The 19,913-nt window shown below is 45.8% G+C and overlaps 1 protein-coding gene across 1 annotated transcript in view; it reads right to left on the bottom strand.

Moving 5' to 3' along the window:
- The window catches only part of KBTBD12 (kelch repeat and BTB domain containing 12), a 44,053-nt gene that overhangs the window by 5,444 nt on the left and 18,696 nt on the right, over positions 1 to 19,913 (bottom strand). Inside the window, exon 4 of the mRNA XM_068558991.1 lies at positions 9,029 to 9,226. Within this exon, the coding sequence (XP_068415092.1) occupies positions 9,029 to 9,226 (198 nt within the window). The remainder of the gene's footprint in view (positions 1 to 9,028; positions 9,227 to 19,913) is intronic.

Here is a 19,913-nt window from a genome sequence, read left to right as displayed (position 1 = left end):
TGGTTTGTTCCCCTCTGAGGACACTGCAAATCCATAGCTGGGCGTGTGGGCCTTTCAACCCTGGCCTCTAGAGGGACCAGAGATGAACTGGCGGTCCTCATACAGCCAGTGCATGAGAGCGCGGGCGACTTTACCCCCATCTGGCTTGCTTTTTTTTCCTCTTTAAAAAAATTTTTATTTTATATTGGAGTGTAGTTGATTTACAATGTTGTGTTAGTTTCAGGTGCGCAGCAAACTGAATCAGTTATACACACACATATATCCACTCTTTTTTAAATTCTTTTCCCATATAGGTCATTATAGAGTACTGAGTAGAGTTCCCTGTGCTGTACAGTAGGTCCTTGTTGTTTATCTGTTTTATATATAGTGGTGTGTATATGTCTTTATTTTCCCTTCATCCCATTTCCTGATTTTTTTTTTCGGCTGCGTTGGGTCTTCGTTGCTGCACACTGGCTTTCTCTAGTTGTGGCGAGTGGGGGCTACTCTTCGTTGCGGTGTGCAGGCTTCTCATTGTCATGGCTTCTCTTGTTGTGGAACACGGGCTCTAGGCTCGCAGGCTTCAGTAGTCGTGGCACGTGGGCTCAGTAGTCGTGGCTCGTGGGCTCTAGAGCACAGGCTCAGTAGTTGTGGCGCACGGGCTTAGTTGCTCCACGGCATGTGGGATCTTCCGGGACCAGGGCTCGAACCTGTGTCCCTTGAATTGGCAGGCGAATTCTTAACCACTGCGCCACCAGGGAAGCCCCCTGATTTATTTTAATTTCTATCTTATTGTGTGCCTGTCTATAAGCCATCTCAAGTTCCATTGCATTTTGAATGAATAGGTATGTGAGTCAATCATAAATCATAAAATGGGTTACTGAGCGCAGGCTGACCTGGCCTGTCCAGCTGGTGGGCTTGTCCTCAGGCGGGGGTGTTACCTACCCTCTCTAGTGAGGTGGAGCCAACGGTCAGCAAAAAGGGTGATATAGCTGCCCCCGACTCAAGCAGGAAGGAGAGGGTGATGAGTGTCACCAAGGCACGACCGCAGTGAGCACCTCTTAGAGGAGGGACCCGGTTTGGGCAAAACCAGAACCAAAGCCACACGACCGTCTGAGGACGTGCAGTTGCCTCTGCGAATGAGGTTGGGACGGGGGGGAGTCCTTTGCAGCCCGCTGCGGTACATCAGCGTACTGTAAAATCACATGGCACAGAAACAGTCTTCCGCTGTCTGGAAATTCAATTAGTTAATCAGAGATTTTATATTTTCCACCGATTGAAGGAGTGGATGTACAAAACCACTTTTGATCAAGGGGTAATTGGCATCCCAAGTAATGACTATAAACAAACTTCTGAGTATTCTGGGCCTTTTTTTTTTTCCTTTGGCCGCGCCGTGCATTGCGCGGGATCTTAGTTCCCTGAACAGGGATTGAACCCCTGCCCCCTGCACTGGGAACGTGGGGTCTTAAATACTAGACCACCAGGGAATTCCCTGGGCTTATTTATAAGAAACATAGAATGTGTTTTACCCTTCAAGATACACAGGAGTTCAAACAGGAAATGGTGCTTTCAAGAAAATTAGTTTTTTATTTTCTTTTTCTTAAGAAAAATACTTAAAAAAATGAGATTAAGTAAGTGGAAGGTCTGTGAGGTGAAATGATTTGATAAAGACCACTGTATTGGGACTTCCTGGTGGCGCAGTGGTTAAGAATCCGCCTGCCATTGCAGGGGACACGGGTTCGAGCCCTGGTCCGGGCAGATCCCACATGCCATGGAGCAACTAAGCCCGTGCACCACAACTACTGAGCCTGCACTCCAGAGCCCACGAGCCACAACTACTGAAGCCTGCAAGCCACAACTACTGAAGCCCGCTCACCTAGAGCCTGCGCTACGCAACAAGAGAAGCCACCACAATGAGAAGACCATGCACCGCAACAAAGAGTAGCCCTCACTCACCACAACTAGAGAAAACCCGCACGCAGCAACGAAGACCCAACGCAGCCAAAAATACATAAATAAATTTATATATTAAAAAAGACCACTGTATTTCATGTAAATATCAACACACTGGGATTCAGGTCCACTGTTTTATTATTTCTTTTATGTTTTGCTCCTCTGTTTCCCCTTTCCTTCTTCTTTTTGGATTACGTGAATATTTTAAATATCCCATTTTAATTTATCTTGAATTTTTAAGCATACTTCTTTGTATAGTTTGTTTTTTGGTAGTTGTTCTAAGAATTACAGTAACTTTTAAAAAAATACATATTTATTTATTTATTTTTGGCTGCATTGGGTCTCCGTTGCTGTGCACGGGCTTTCTCTAGTTGCGGCGAGCGGGGGCTACTCTTTGTTGTGGTGCGTGGGCTTCTCACCATGGTGGCTTCTCTTGTTGCGGAGCACAGGCTCTAGGCACGCGGGCTTCAGTAGTTGTGACACGTGGGCTCAGTAGCTGTGGCTTGCGGGCTCTAAAGCGCAGGCTCGGTAGTTGTGGCACACGGGCTTAGTTGCTCCGCGGCATGTGGGATCTTCCCGGACCAGGGCTCAAACCCGTGTCCCCCGCATTGGCAGGCGGATTCTTAATGACTGCTCCACCAGGGAAGCCCAGGAGTACAGTAACTTTTAACAGACAATTTCACTGATACTTCATCACTTCAAGTGGGTGCAGGAACCCCCCTCACTCCCATCTAGTCCCTTAACCTACCTACCCCATTACGTTTAATTGTCACCATAAGGGAGACAGTCCTCTCTGTGTAACGCTAACCCACACTGAGAACACTATCAGACAGTGTTAAAATTTTTACTGTCGACTGCCATTCATGTGCTAAAGAATTGAAGAGGAGAAAAACGTCCAATATATTTACTCGGGTATTCACTATTTCTCTTTGTCTTCTTGGATTCCTGAGGTTCCAAGTTTCTCAGTGATACCATTTGCCTTTCATTTGAAGAATTTTCTGTAACTTTCTTTTTTTAGAGCAGGTCTGCCTAATACGGTGTATTACACTGATTAATTTTTGTACGGTGAACCAACTTTTCATTCCTGGCATAAAGCCTGCTTGGTTAGAATGCATAATTCTTTTTGTATGTTGCTACATTCAGCTTGCTAGTATTTTACTGAGCATTTTTGCAACCGTGTTCATAAGGGATATTGGCCCGTAGTTTTCTGGCATGTCTTTGTCCAGTTTTGCTATCAGGGATATTCCGGCCTCATAGAAAGAGTTGGGAAATGTTCCCTCCTCTTCTATATTCTGTAAGTGTGTGAAGAGTTGGTGTTATGAGCTCTGATCTTTTGGAAACATAATGTTGGCTTCCTCACTGTGTGCTGGGGGTCGAGAACAGAGTTTTTGATTCTGTCTTTCCTCTGCTGAGTCAAAGAACTCAACAGTTCTGTGAAGAACTGTGAAGAGTCTTAGACTTTACAACACGAAACTCCTGTCATAGAGGAAGGACAGGGTCACTCGTAGCAACAGCAGCAGCCAGCGTGTCTGCATTTTAAAAGTACAGTTATTTGAGCCGCACATCCCACAGGGCAGCATGGAGAGTGTCAGGCGACACCTGTACAATCAGTGGACTGCCTTGTAGGAGGGGAGCCCTAAGCTTAGGAACCGGAAGCTTTTATAATGGCCCTTGCGGTGGGGGGGAGACACTGTCTCTCTCTTCTAAGGTTGTCTGCTGTACAGACACGCTTGAAAGGGTCGTCCGGAACAAAGGCAGGCAGTGTCTCTGCTCCCAGATGCTCAGAGATGCATGAGACCCACAGAGGATTACCTCCCAGCAGGCTCACCTGCTAATATTTTCCTTAATACTCCCCTCGTTGTTCCTCTCTTACATGTACTCTATTTATGTATCTCAAATTTGCTTTTGTTTTATCAGTTATACACGCGCACGATTTAAAGAGCCAAACAGCCTAACAAGGTTCAGGCCTTAAAAATGGTTGTCTCCTACCCACCTCCCCATTTTCTGCCTTTCAACCTGGCTGATTCTTCTGGCACTGAACACTGTCATCTATAAATAACATATTTTATACTATTGCAACTTCTTTTTTTAAAAAAAAAATTTATTTTCTTTATTTTTATTATTATTATTTTTTTGGCTGTGTCGGGTCTTAGTTGCGGCACACGGGATCTTCACTGAGGCACGCGGGATCTTTAGTTTGCGGCACGCGGGCTTCTCTGTAGTTGAGGCGCTTGAGCTCAGCAGTTGTGGCACGCGGGCTTAGTTGCCCCGTGGCCCATAGGATCTTAGTTCCCCGACCAGGGATCGAACCCACGTCCACTGGACCATGAGGGAAGTCCCTATTGCAACTTCTAGATTTCTCAGATGAAGCCATGCACTCCTGACTTCCACTGTAGAAAATGTGGTTTCAGCTTTCTTCCACATCCCCACCGTGTCTGCCCCACTCCCCCGAACGGTTGAGGCTCCGTGTTTACCACTGACATGATTAGATGTGATTGTTATCAATGCTATTCACACATGAACGGGTGGCACACTCCTTTCCTGCACAACTGCTTGTTTCCTCTCAAGTCAATTGTTTTATTTTTGTTAGTTTTCATTGCTCTTCTCCAAGTGTCTAAATCTTGCAGAACATTAAGATTTGATCAGTTTTCTCTTCTGGAAGTCCCCCCCCCCCCCCCACCCAGAGCCTTTGACCAGCTGCCTTCTGAACTGGCTGTTCAGGCCACTGTACAAGCTGTCATCCCTGGATCTCCCCTCAACATCCTTCCCTCCACTGTGTTTAATCCTGTCTCCTGGCCCCCTGTCCACTAGTACTTGGCTTAGGTGTTCGTTTTTGGTGAAGCAAAACCTAACAGAAGGGAGCACAGGAGATAAATTTTGGGAACATTGCATGTCTGAAAACCTGCTCCCACACTTAGAGGTTCAGCAGGTACAGAAGTGTAGGTAGAAGATAACTTTCCTCTAGGGTTTTTGAAGGCCTTAGCTTAATTTTCTTCTAGCTTCCAGTGTCATGTTTCCTAAGTGTGGTGCTCTTCTGATTCCTGACACTTTCTACGAGATGAGTCCTTTCTCTCCGGCAGCTTTTCAGGATCCTCATTTGTCCCCGGCATTCTGTGACATTGCAGGGATGTGCTTTACTTCGTGTCCGTTTTCTTCCACGCTGCTGGGGATGAGGTGTTTCCTTTCAACTGGTAACTTTAGTTCTGGGAAATTTTCCTAATTTATTTCATAGATGTTTTTGTCCCTCCATTTTCTCTATTTATTTTTCACTGAAACTCCTGTTCAACCATTGGACCTCATGGACTTACTTTCTCTTTCTCTCATTTTCTATCTAATTGCTTTTTGCTCTGCTTCCTGAGAAGTTTCTTCCACTCTACACTCCAAGTTTTCTATTGTATATATAATTTCTGCTATCATATTTGTAACCTCCAAGAACTCTTTTAAGTATCCTTTTCCTGTCGCGCTCACAGACGTTTTCTTTCGTCTCTCCGAGGACGCTTCTCCTCCTGGCACAGCCTGTTTCCTCCAGGTGCTTTTCTTCTTTATGTTTTGATTTCTGTCTTTTCTGTACATGCTTTCCTCAAAGGTCTGATGAGCCCCAGCTGTTTGCTCATCTTTAAGAGAGGGATACCACGGAAGCCTTTTCTGTGAGGTTCTCTATGGGGTGATTTGGCTTTGCCTTATTTTGGGGCTGGTCAGATCCCCAAAGAAGAATCTTCCAGTCTCCTGCCTGGAGGTTATGGCTGCCCACGTCTGGGAGCCAGAAAAGGAAGAAAGCTGATGATCTCAAGATTCAGTATGTAGCTGTTCTCTTCAGCTCCCTGTTGTTGGTACTGATTGCCTGCCCCACCCCCATCCTTAGCTTCGGTCTTTGTTGGGGTGCAGGAGGGGCTTTATCTCAGGGTCGAGGGAAGGGCGGGAGATGGGGGTCTTCCTGTTTTGCCGCTGTCCTCGTGCTTTCAGCGTCACCCTCATTCCCTCTTCCAGACTTGTCGTCCACCCCCAAGACTCCCTGGGGTTCTGTGGTTCGTGCTTCCTTTCCTGTTGCCAGGTTAGCACTGAACTGTCTCATGTCTGGGCAGTTACTCATCCATCTGCTTCCCTGCTTCCAAAACTGTGTTGCTGTTGCCTTCTCTCCTCTTCTCTTTGTCTGGCTGTGTTCATTCCATTTACTGTCATTTTCGTGGGACGTGGGAGAAAATGAAGGTGTTCAACCTACTATTTTAACCAATATCCAATTACTATGTTTATTACGTGTTTTGGTGTCTATCTGTCCCATCAGCCGTTGAGTGTCTCAAAATTGTAGCCCAAGTGCCTAAACAGTTTGTTTCAATACATTTTTATGGAATTAACTAAACAGATTAAAAGAGTACTTTCTTGACTGTGGTTTTTTGAGTAAATAAATGGGATGAGTAGGTTTGTGTCACACAAGGAGAGAAAATTCAGTGCCTGTTTTTAGGTCTGACGGTGAGATCTCTAGTTCGTAATGGGCACGCTATTATGCAATTGTTCTGTTTTCCGTAAAACCCCATTGACACCTCACTCAGCTAATCCCGGACAATCTTCCATCTTAAAACCAAATAATTAAAAGGGACTTTGAGAGCTCACATAGTAAATCCCTTTCCCTCTGGCTGGAAGCATTATTAGTCCATTAGAGTTCCAAGAAAAGACATTGGCTCAGAGCGTGAGTTCAGACATTCTTGAAAAACTGGGGATATCAATTCTCTAACTCAGTATTATACAAAGGAAGATAAGACAAGGTAACAAGACAAAAGAGAGTATCTTCTAGATCCTTAGACAGTAATTACCCCCCACTGCTCTGGAGGTCCTGAGGCCGCCCTCTGTATTCTCTGCCCTTCTCTTCTGGTCAAGAGAAAGCCCGCAGCCAGGGGATGGAGAGCAGGACCCTGGTGGGAGTCGGGGTGGAGTGGGGGGGTGGGGCGGCGAGTGGTTCAGCACCTGGGCGCTCTCCTGTCTCCTCCAAGGCCTCCTCACTCACGGGGCTCCAACAAGGGTCTTTACAAGATCTCCATGCCCTGCCAGGTTTCCTGCTACTGTGACAGGTTACTACCTTTACACAAGCATGTGATGTGTAATATAAAAGATATTAGAACCGTTAAAAAAAAAGTTTTGGAAAGTTCTCTGAAGAACAAATAGAGAAAGAAAAATTGAAGCTTCTTATCATGGGGACTTTCAAGAATACAAAAACCAGTAAATAGGGAATTCCCTGTCAGTCCAGTGGTTAGCGCTCCACGCTTTCACTGCCAAGGGCCTGGGGTTCGATCCCTGGTCAGGGAACTAAGATCCCACAAGCTGAGTGGCACGGAAAGAAAAAAAAAATCTAGTAAAGAAAGCCCCTGTAGCCATTATCCAGCTTTCACAATGATCAACATTTTTCCAACGTTGTAAAATCTATTCTTGCCCCCCATCCCCATTCACTTTTTAAAAAATATTTGCTGGAGTAGATTAACACAAGTTCCAGACAGCATATCATTTTCATCCATGAAAACTTCTACACAGTCTCTCATCGTTCATAACGGTTTTCCTTTTTCTTCCTCTTTCATATAAAACTACAGTGCCATTATTATTGTGACCTGACAAAATTAACCATCCTTAATATCATCTAATACTCCAGTCCACACTCAGATTTCCCAGATTACCTGAAAAATATCTTTCTCCAGAAGATTTGTTTGAATCAAGAGCCAAATAAGGTCCACTCATTGTATTTGGTTCAAATACCTCCTAAGTCTCTTTTAATTTCTAAGGAAAACTTTATTCTTTAACTTACATATAATTATGTGCTTTAAAAATGAAGGGAGGTGTATAGCAGGCTTGGTTTTGCTGCAGGGACAGCTCTATTTTAATTGGGCATGCTTCCAAAATTGTAAGTACTCCTGGGGCATGTTTTTCCTGGATATGTCCTGGTCTAGTACTTCTATTAGGAAGGTTAGAATTAAACTGTTAGTCATTTTTACTGTAACTGCATTCTGCCTTACTTACTGATGCAACTAATCAAATTTTGGAGACAGTTACTTATTAAATTTGTGCATATTTAAAAATCTCCCTGGACTTCCCTGGTGGTCCAGTGGGTAAGACTCCATGCTCCCAGGGCAGGGAGCCCCAGTTCAATCCCTGGTTGGGGAACTCGATTCTGCATGCCACCACCAACAGCCCGCATGCCTCGACTACAAGATCCCGTGTGCCACAACTAAGACCCGGCACAGCCAACCAAAATAAACAAATAAATAAATATTAAAAAAAATAAAATAAAGAATAAAAATCTCCGTTACTTTAAAAAACTATAAATCCGTACTGTAGATTGCAATGATGGTAGCAATTAGATATGTGGAAGCTGAGTTTGGTAATGAACACGTAGATTAGGTATTATCTTAGAAAGGCTTTCAAGCAATTTATTTCTCGTGTCAGTAATGGGGAGTAAGAGAGTTTTCCGAGGGCAGGATTTCAGTAAAGATCAATAAATGCAGAGCTAACCCCCTGCGTTTCTGGTCATTCCCCTATTTCCCTGTGTTCTTTATATTTTTATTTATTTAAAAAAAAATATTTATTTATTTATTTTGGTTACCCCAGGTCTTAGATGCGGCAGGCGGGCTCCTTAGTTGCAGCATGTGGGCTCCTTACTTGCGGCATGCAAACTCTCAGTTGCGGCAAGCATGTGGAATCTAGTTCCCCGACCAGGGATTGAACCTGGGCCCCCGGCATTGGGAGCACAGAGTCTTATCACTGCCCCACCAGGGAAGTCCCTCTTCATATTTTTAAATCTCTCCTTTAGTCCTACAGTCTGGCATTAGCCTTCCCTCCCCCATTTCTCCTCTTGTCGTGTTCAACTCATATTTATTGTGTGTCTGCTGTGTGCCAGACACATTACAGACCAGATCTCACTTAATTCTTATGACAGCCCGTGGAGGGAGTAGCCCCACTTTGTAGACGTGAAAACCCAAGGTCAGAGGTTGGTGAGTCGCCCAAGGTCACTGCTTCTGCCAGTGCCCACCCTGCTCTTAGGGTTGTTCATTGGGTCAGTTAAGGGAGGTCAAAATCGACATCAAAGGAGGTTACAAAACATTTAAAACTCGACCAGTACCTGCTCCGTGGAAGCCCCCGCAGACGTACAGCTTCCCGTCCACGGCTCCTGCATTGGTAGAATTGGTGCGAAGTGAGAGCAGGGGGCTGGGCATGGGTGGGCCCTCCCTCCAGAAGTCCCCGTCCGGGTTGTAGATCTCCACCACGTCAAGGCACTTTCGAACCTGACCCTTGTCTCGACCTGTGCAGCCGATTCCACCTGCAGAGGGTGACACAGAAAGGAGGTGACCAGAGCTGAGACGTCCCCGTGGGCAGTGCCCCCTTTCTGCAGGGTCTGTATCTCAGGCTCATGGACCTTGGTGTGCTCCTCTTGCCTGGTGGTTCTTCTGAGATAATTTGTAAGCAATGGTAATGTCTACTGTGCACTCCATAGCCAAGGCTAATCTCGTTTTATCCATAGTGTTCTATCTGTTTGTGCTCACCCATGAGGCTGATTCCAGCACAGGCTTTATAACCTACAACATCCAACACTGGCTCACACAATGACCCTCCCTTTAGAGGAAGAATTTCCGGTTTGAATGTGAGGGTGACCTGGTTCTGACATCTGCCTTCCTGTTCGTTATGATTCCACAGACCTGGCTAAAGAGGCAAACATCCTTTCCATCCCCATCATTGCCAGCCTGTCTCTCCTTCTCTTCTTGTTTATTTTATTTTATTTTTTATTTTTGGCCACTCCGCACGGCATGCGGGATCATAGTTCCCCAACCAGGGGTCGAACCCAGGCCCCCTGCAGTGGAAGCGCAGAGTCCTAACCACTGGACCGCCAGGGAAGTCCTTCTCCCTCTTTTCTTAAGTGGCAGGAATTTTTCCCCATTAGAGCAGGGCCAATCTTTGGTAAATTTCAGGTTTGGGGGTCAGAGGGAAGCCCCAAACACAAATGCGTGATGCGTCTTCCATTTTTGAGTGACACAGTTCATTCAATAGATATTCCCTGATTACCTGTTACACGCAAGGCAGCATGCTCGTGATGAGGAGCTGAGAAAGATGAGTGAGGTATGTTTCTTGCCGTTAAGAAGTTAATGGGGTGGGGACTTCCCTGGCGGTCCAGTGATTGGGACTTCGCCTTCCAGTGCCGGGGGTGAGGGTTCGATCCTTGGTCGGGGAGCTAGGATCCCACATGCCTCGCGGCCAAAAAATCAGGGCATAAAACAGAATCAGTATTGTAACAAATTCAATAAAGACTTTAAAAATGGTCCACATCAAAAAAATCTTTAAAAAAAAAAGAAATTAATGGGGTGCAAAGGGCCATACGCACAAATAAACAGATAGCGACATCATGACAAGTACCTTAAAAGAGATACAAATTACACTCAGAAGTCCAGAGACTGTCACAAGTAGCAGAAATATTATTTACATAATTGTGACTTTAAGTACAACGCTCCATGGGAAAGTAATGGCATAAGAATTTCCAATCCACTGTAATAAGAAGCACAAGTTTGTAGGTGACCTTTTTTGTACCACAATGAAAGGTCTTAAATGTCAGGGCTATATTTCCTGATCTGAAGCGTGGCTCCTGGGATGGAGGTGAATCCCCTGGAAGGAGAGACAGTCCTCTCATTGGTGACCTCATTCCATGCAGGCCCAATCTGGTGACTGGGTCTACACGACCAATCAAAGTTGGGAGAGTGCTGTCCTCAGGCTACCCGTGGAGGGTCCTGGAAGGGTCAGTGCAGTGGGGTGTGGGTGAGGGCTTGGCTCTGTTGTTTATAGCAACACCAAGACCAGAACCGAGACTGCTCTCATCACGTGGCCTTTACCCAATGTGTCACTTAGAGATTAATCACGTGACACCTCATGGCATTTCCTCTTTTGTGTTATTTAATTCCTTTCCCATCGTCATGCTGGTCGGATGGTCCTTCCGTCCATCATCATATGGTTTCCTATCTTCCTTCAGTGCTGCACCCCAGGACCTAGCACAGTGCCTGACATGTGCGGGTCTGGAATGAATGAACCAGAAAGTTAACTTCTCCTCGGCTTCCTCTGGCCTAGTGGATGTGTTACAGGCTCACTGAGGGCAAAGACCACTTTTCATCTGTCTTATATCTCACAGTGCCTGACACACGGTACTCAGTGAATCCGAGAAGATTGATGGGAACAGCTTATTTTCACCCTGGTTGGGACTCACGCAGACATAAGAGGACTTCAGAGGGAACCTTTTTGTTCTCTTTGCCTATGGAGCCTGACCTGTTTCCTGTCTCAGTACGAACCCAGGGATCAAGGCTATAAACTCAGGAAGCTCTTAGCTGCTTTCCCTCTTTTCCGCCTGGATAAATAATTTAGCCCGTTACTGTGCCAAGTCTGAGCAGCAGCGTTTCCAAGGAGGGGACACGCCGGCCTCAGTTAACTGCACACTCTGTTGTTCACAGGCCCTCTTCCAGTGTGGCACTGGGGCGGCTGGAGGCTTCTTAGTCCAACAAAAAGTGGAATTTCCTATCTGTGAGCCAGGATGGGCTTAAAGAAGAGGATTTATCTGTAGCAGTTGACCATGGCAACCACCCATCAGGTAAGAACAAGATGATTTAGCTACCTGCTCCATAAGAGATACTATTAGGCTGGTTTATATTACGAGCACTTTAGAAGACCAGTCAGTGGGGGCAAACATGAAATGCAAGTCGCTCAGAGCCAGTCTGGGCACACCCAGCAGCCAGCAACCTGGGCGTAATCAGAAGTTCACATAAAAGCCCGTTAAGAAAGCTTCCCCAACGTAAAGCATATAAAGAATGGGTATTATTCTCTCGGTTGTTGAAATAATTAGAGTGCTTGTCATTTTTGGTTCCCTTTTACTAAGTGTATTTAATTATAACGTTCAGCCCTTACGCTACAAAACTAAACTTTTACGTAGGTGCCCTTTCTGTTTGGTTGTCAGGCAGTTCACAGGCTCCACTCGGGTGACACGGGCTTGCAGGCTCTGCCTTTGTTTCTGACCGTCCGCCCTTGAACACACTCTGTCTCACTTGGATGTAATTCTACCACCAAGTACACTCTCAGCACCACTCTGTTACCAGCGACTTAATGAGCTTAAACTGAAAGTGAATGCTGATTAGATAAATAATCAAATAAAAGCACGGTCTTTATTAATAAGTCAGCACCAGCACTACAAGAGAACTCTTTTGATCCTGGCGTAGGATCAGCACATCTTTAGAATTTCAATGAGATACCTCATATCTTTAATTTATATGCCATCAGAACCTCTGAGCCTGACTTTCCTTTATTCAGAAACAGGCAAATAGAAGTTATCTTTGCAAGTCATACCCCAGTGGACCTCCAGTGCAAAATATATACTTTAGTTTTTTTTGGTGGGGTCGGGGGGTGTGGATCATAGAAGAAGATGCTTCTCTCTCCTCTTTCATTTCTGCCAAGATGAAGACCTGCTCTCCTTGTGTTTGGTGGTCATAGAGTCTTTCCCTCTGCAGGGCGTGGGAGGAACCGTCTCCCCACACCAAGCCTGGCCGGGCGCTGGCCGAGGGCGGGGGCGTGGTCCTTCCCTGGCATCCTCTAGGACTTGCTGTCCATGGGGCCTTGAACACAGCGGGGCTGGTTCCTGACATCCTTCTCCCTGCAGGCCTGCCTTCAGGTGGCAGGCTTACTCTTTCCTGCCTTCAGGTGGTAGGCTGCACCCCAAAGGGGAGGGTGAGTCTGGAGCAGTTCTGCCCAGCTCCCAAAGTTGCTTGCATGGCTCAACAAGCTTTAATAATATATTCACTGTTGTAAGTTCCCATGGGCCAGGGAAAAAGCATGTGGGCTTTTGGAAACAGACCGTGGTTCATATGCCTGTGTCACCACTTATAGCTGGACAACTTTGGTAAGTATAATTTCTCTAAGTCTCAATTTTCTCATCTGTAAGTTTCGGATAATAATTCCAATTTCATAAGTTGTTGCAAAGGTTAACTTATAGGTAACTATGTAAAGGCGGAGAAGGGTGAGGAGGATGGACATGTGCTGTAAACTATTCCCAAGTACTATGATAGGAATTTCCTTTTAGTTCTTCCCATGCACTCCATGTGATGGTCATTCTTCCTCCTTCGTGTTCCAGGACATTGTGTAAGTAAAGCACGGCTCACTGAAGCCGCTGGTCTTAGGTTTGCTCGCTCTCAATTTAATTGTCCGCTACATCTATGATTGATGGCTGTAGGGGCGAAGCTCTCTTAAATGTTTCCTTTGAGGTTGGATAGAGCCGATCAGAGGCTGAAGGGCTGAGAAATAAGCTGAGCCTTCAGGTGGGGAGAAAGTTTCGCTGACACGATGGATCAGAGTAATGCACTGGTCAAACACTCGAGAGGGGTAGGAGCTGTCAGGTGGCAGCATAGGAGACAGACAAGAATTTTGCAGCCTGTGGGCTTCCAGGAGTGAGGCTGCCCCCGTGTCTGGGTGGAGGGGCCGCTCTGGCTCACGTGTGGAAGACGGTCTCTTCACGCTGATATAATGCTCGCGACAATGTCCTTCGCACCCTGGTTGTCTGCTCTCTGGTTTTCTTCTTCACTCATTTCGGAGCTCCAGATTTGGAGCCTAAAGCCCTAGAAGACACGACCTAGCTTCTTGTCCCTTCTTAGTTAACACAGGGCTCTCTTGGGTATTTTCAGAAAAAAAGCCCTTCAGAACAGGGTGGAAAGTAGGCTCATCTGCCTTTTACAAACTTCCGGGTCACGCCATAGGCCTGTCTAGGTGTGTCGGGCTCACAGGACACGGGTGGTGGCACTCTCTCGTGTGCGCATACCCTTTTCACCCACTAACCCCTCCCTGTCCTTCGCCAGCCTTTTCTTGCTAAGAAAACGTCCATCTCCCTTCTGTTTGCTCCCCAAAACAGACGACCAGGAAAATCAAATAAAAGAGCCCAAAGGGCAGACCAAGTTCCACTGGTTAGAGCCTGGACTTGCTTGATTTTGGAGGGAAACTCAAGTGCTTGAAATGTCGTATCATTTCCAAGAGGAAATGTAGACAGTTGACCAGAAAGTTCTGGCACTGAGCCCTGGGTGCCAAATAAGCTGCAATTACAGAAGCGCTGTCCCATCTGTGGGATTCCACTGATTCCGGATGACCCCTGGGCTTCCGTCCGGCCCGGCCCTGGGCCTCGGATTTCAACGCGCCTCGCCCGTCAGTTCTTTCCAATTCTGGGCCTATCTTTTCCTTGTTTCTTCCCAATCCCACTTCCCCAACCTGTCCTGCAGGTCCAAGAGCTGAGCCCACAGTGGGGAGGGAGAGCCTGGGGCCGTGGGTGGGAGCCCGAGTGTGGATGCCACAAGCTCAGACTAGTGTCACACTGTCCCCACACCTGCTCGTCACCCAGTTCCGCCGACGGGACCCCTCAGACATCTCAGGCCTGTCCCTCCACCGTAGGTGTACAGAGCTTTGACGACCGGCCACCGCACTGCCCAGTCCTCACCTTCCTTCCCCTCCCATCTCCCCCCGCCCTCTCACCCCCAGCACCCTGTGCTCCAGGCTCTCCCAGCTGCCTGCAGTTCCCCAAGCAGTGAGGTTATTCATCTCCAGGCCTTCGCTTAGGCTGGTCTCTGCCTGGACTGGCCTCTCCTCCCCAACGTGACAAACTCCTCTTTCAAGGCTCAGCTCAGTAGCCGCCCCTAGGAAAGCCTTCGTACCTCTGCCAGCGGCCATTCCCTCCTGGAGCCTCTGCCGCCCTCTGAGCAGAGATCAAGGTTCCTATAAGTAGTGCTGCTCTTACTTATCTTCGTGTGCGTTTCCCTATTGATGAGGCTGTGAGTCACTGGAGGGCAGAAGAGTGTCTAATCCACATCTGTGCGCCCCGCGCTTTGCACCCGGGCAGACAGTCAAGAAAACATAACTGAGTGCGTGAATGGACCAGCTCCTCACTGCATCCCGGGTACTTTTTTTTCTTCTTACGCTCTTTTGTCAAAACAAAAAGCGATGACTAGCTTTCCAGAATGTGTCAAGCGCTGAGTCCAAACAGCTGAAAACTCACTTCCTGTCAGATTATAAACGTTATCTTCTTAAGGATATAGGACTCTCAGCCCAGATATGGAGAGAACTTGTTGGTGTCTGTTGTTGGGCTTCTTTTTCCCCCAGGTCTGCCTGCCTGAACAATCATTAACCTCCCTTAACTTGGGCTGGACATAACCTAACAGGACACAGGCCAAGTTTATACTAATACTTCTCTCAAGTGACCCTGCAAAGAACCATTAATCAAATATATTCCACACCTTGCAAATGTAGACACACAAGATGTAAAGTACAAAGGCAAAGTATGCATCCTTCTGTTCCCTGAGTTTCTTCTAAAGGAGGCTTGACAGTATGTGCTGAATAACTACTGTAGAAAAAAGGTCTTGGGACCTCCCTGGCGGTGCAGTGGCTAGGACTCTGGTGCTTTCACTACCGGGGCCCAGGTTTGATCCCTGGTTGGGGAACTAAGATCCCACAAGCCGCATGGCGTGGCCGAAAAAAAAAAGATCTTAATAAGTCTTTGGTATATTTATCTTGTGTGTAAATAAAATGATTTACAGAAAGTGATAATTTGTGCTGATTTCTATATTTACCCAAGAACAGGTGAAGGAAGGGAGTGATTTAAAAAATGATCACATGTATAAATTAGGATAAACTAGTTGAAGATAATACATTTTACTCAAAATGACAGGATTTTAAAATAATTGATATCTTCTTCAAAGCATCAGAGTTTTTCCATTTCAAGTCTTCATGCTGTTTTAAAACATATATTACGTTATTCCCTGCCGTAGTGAATTGACGATTCCAGAGTTAACATTTTCTTAAGGATTCAGAAGTAACAATACGATCTGTTTTCACAATATGCTATGGACATAGATGGTTCTATACACTAGGCTACATGGAGACATACCTAAGATTTGCTTTGTTGAACAAAATTCTTGCTATCGGTGTGGCTTTTAGCAATTTACCTCTTTTCATAAAAGCAAAGCATAGAACGTGTAGTAGCACAAGGCTTTGGCTGTGTTCCCTTATGCTTTTCTGCAAACATAAACAACAAGTCAGAGGCCCGGACAACATCCTCCTAAGACATTTCTCGTCTGTTCTCAGTAACATTATCATCTCTGTCCGTCAGGGGTTTTCACACTGTAGAAGCTTCCGAACATTCTCTCATTTCAGCATCAGAAACACTTTAAACTTCTAGTTAGTTTTAAGCAATCTGTAAGCATACTTTGGCTATCCACTTCATATCCGTACTACGTGTTAGAGAATAACAAGTTTAAGGTGTTTTTTTTTTTTTTTCCATAAGACACAGTCTACCGAGAAATCAAAGACAAATATGAAACCATTATAATACAGCATTGCAATTATACATTGATTGAATAGAGTGCAATTTCTCACTAATTGTCACAATGAAATGTGGGACTGCCCACTCTCTGTGAATTTGTAGGATGTCAATGATGAAAATGACTAAAGCTAAGTTGCGATTTGAGAGCCATAGCAAACTTTGGCCTCTGAGAGTACTTATTTCTGGGCTCCCACTGAGGGTGCCAGATAATCAAGGTGAAAATCCTTCATAGGATTAACTGCAAATACATTTCATGGACACTGACAGCAAAAACATGGTGAGTCATTCAGTGTAGTTCAAATCCAAGTCTTTTCTCAGAATAAAGCAGACCCTGACATTCCCTGGAGAACTTCTTCGGCCGTTGAAAAAGTACATTTCTTTCCTTGTTCAACCTGAGCTTAAGAAGTGTGTCTCTAAACCCAGAATGCTCTTGGAGTGAGTTCAGAACGTACCCAACAGCCTGCTCTGATGACCTGTGAGTACAGGATGCTCTGACCAATGGCCTGACCTAGCTTCCTGGAACACACGTGTTGTCCAGGGGAAGACACCTTGCCTCATTCATCTCTGGGTCTCCCCTAAAAGCCAGCTCAGGGCCCGATTATGTACCATAAGCTTAGTCAATATTTTGAGCGTATAAAACCTCCATTAACATGATGTCACCTCTTCCTTTCCTCCCAGTATCTGTGTTTCTCAACGTGCAGTCCTGTAGGCATTCCCACCAGAATCGCCTGACGCTTCCCACAACTCAGATCCCCAGGTCCCACTTCAGACCCACTAGCCCAGAGTTGGCCAAGGGTGAGGGCCAGGAATCTGCCATTTTAATGAACAGCCTGGGTAATCTGAGGAAAAATTATATTTATTAAAAAACTGTTTGGAATTTTATTTATTTATTTTTTAATATTTATTTATTTGTTTGGTTGCGCAGGGTCTTAGTTGTGGCCGGCAGGCTCCTTAGTTGTGGCATGCGAACTCTTAGTTGCAGCATGTGGGATCTAGTTCCCTGACCAGGGATCCAACCTGGGCCCCCTGCACTGGGAACGCGGAATCTTCACCACTGCGTCACCAGGGAAGTCTCCAGAATTTTATCAAAAGAAAGAAAAAGGCAAAACCTTAACCACGGTGAAACTTGGTCCTTGTATCTCACAACGTAATTCACCTCTCGACTGATCTCTGACATGCATTTACTGCAGTAACTGGAACCCTCTGTGTAACCCCCCTCGTGGTGCGCGGGGGCAGAGCGCTGTCCGCTGGAGAAAACAACACCCGTAGCCGCATGGGGACACTTGCTATTAGCTGGCTCCTTGGGCAGGGAAGTGAAAAGTCCCTGCTTTAAAAAATTCTCCACAACCTGTAACTCTGATGATTTTTGAGGCTTTTGCTCTGATGGAAGAGCAGGATAGAAAGGTCAATTCAGTCAGCTGACGTTTGTAAGCACCTATCATGTGGAGCAGGCCCGGCGGCTGTCAGAAGAGACACAGACAAGAGTGAGGCAGGGTGTCTGCCCCTCGATGGTCCCAGGAGCATGGGGAGGGCCACGGGCAGAGGCAGAGCAGCCCCGCCAAGAGCAGTGCCGTCCTGCCAAAAATAGTGCCACTAATTCACACAAACCACCTCGAGGACACGGCGTTTCTGCCAGACCCTGAAGGATGCGTTGTCCAGGGGCAGAGGCTTAAAAGCAGAGAGAAGAGCGTAAACAAAGTGCAGAAGGGAGGCTTGTTCAGGAATGATCCTCAGAGCCCAAGGCTGGGGCTGGGAGGGGTGTGGCTGCAGAGGCCGGCTGGGGCCAGCCTGAGAAAGGTCTAAACGTTTCCACAGATAGATTCCGGTGCTCACTTTCTATATTTGACTTCGCCTGACCTGTCAAACTAAAGCAACTTCTGAATACAATTTGACTTTTTAGAAACACTTGATGGGGGGCTTCCCTGGTGGTGCAGTGGTTAAGAATCCGCCTGCCAATGCAGGGGACACGGGTTCGATCCCTGGTCCGGGAGGATCCCACATGCCGCGGAGCAACTAAGCCCGTGCGCCACTACTACCGAGCCTGCACTCCAGAGCCCGCGAGCCGCAACTACTGAAGCCCGTGTGCCTAGAGCCCGTGCTCCGCAACAAGAGAAGCCACCACAATGAGAAGCCTGCGCACCGCAAGGAAGAGTAGCCCCCGCTCACCGCAACTAGAGAAAGCTCTCGCACAGAAACAAAGACCCAGTGCAGCCAAAAATAAATACATTTATTTAAAAAAAAATAAAATTAGAATTAAAAAAAAAAGTTATAAAAAAAGCACCACACTTGATGGAAACCCAAATTATATTTATGAATGTACATTGTCATTTCAGAAGCAAGCATAATATATTCAAAAGTGTAACTAATACTATGAGAACTAAAGTTTACCTCACAAAAACATTTTTCAAAGAGAGGACCTCTAGTACCATATTCAAATCAGTATTTTTATAACAGCATCAACAAGAGCTCACGATTGGGTTTAATGAGGTGGAGCCCAGAAGGTTCTGTGTTTCTCAAAACTTTACTAATAGTCTGCATCTAATTCGTTTCCTACTTGATTATTCATAAAAGTAGGATTGAAAGCCTTTAAAACAAGGAGTTAACGTTTTCTCATAGCAATAGGCTATATTAACCTAAAATTTTTTGGACTATCTTTTTAAAGAACTTTTTTTTAGAAGATTAAGATATATTTTGGATTAAAGTATTTTGTCTCATAATGAGCTCTCATGGTACAAATGACAAAAGATCTTTCTTAAAACACAAAGCATCTTAAAATGCATGACCTTGAGCGGCACCCTTCTCGGTCTCCTCCCAGAGGATTTCACAGGGTTCTGTTATCAAGACACAGCCCCACTCTTTCCTGCTCTTCCTGAGAAAGGGCTACCCAAGAAAGCTCTCAGAAAAAAGTCAAAATGGAAATCAGCCCATTTTAAATACCTGGGTTTTTAGTGAGGGCCTCATTTATTCATAAGGCTCATATAGACTATTTAAATTATTTTAAGCTTTCCAGGAAGTTACCCACCAGAAGAGCCAGTCGCAGCGTGGGGAAGCTGGTAAAGTGCACACGTAACTGCATGAGCAATAGAACCACTTTAAGCAAACGATCTAGGCATATCTTTTTTTGCATTTTTAAGAAGGAAATACATAGTTTTCCAGGAAAAACCATCCAATAGCTGACTAATACACCCCTTGCTAGTTTGCCATAATTCTAGAAATCATTTTCATCTAAACTCAAATTACTCATGGTATCTGTGATGACATGGTTTTCAAAAACAAGCATTTCCACAGTGAAAATTTAGCGCAGATTTTAACTGAGGCCAACATTCTTAAATCTTTACATCTCAAATTAAATTAGGGTCAGCATTAGCCAGAGTGTCCAGCAGTCTGACGGGTTCACCTTTAGTTCCCACGGAAGAACACATCCTAGACAATATTTTAAGAGTCCCTCCCCACGCAGAAGTGCAGGCTGTGTGAATGTGCACTGGGCCATTGTGTGTGTTTGCAAGGAGAGGAAGCGAAGAGAGTAGAAAGAGACGGTCCTTAGACTCCAAATGCATGAGGACAGGGTGACCCCAGCACAAGGACGGCCCCTCAGTAGGCCGCACGGCCAGCACAGAGACCTGTTGAG

This window comes from Eschrichtius robustus, chromosome 12 (assembly GCF_028021215.1).
Source record: "Eschrichtius robustus isolate mEscRob2 chromosome 12, mEscRob2.pri, whole genome shotgun sequence".
Classification (NCBI taxonomy): domain Eukaryota; kingdom Metazoa; phylum Chordata; class Mammalia; order Artiodactyla; family Eschrichtiidae; genus Eschrichtius; species Eschrichtius robustus.
The sequence above is the reverse complement of the archived record's forward strand: the minus strand, read 5'-3'. Positions and strand labels throughout refer to the sequence as shown.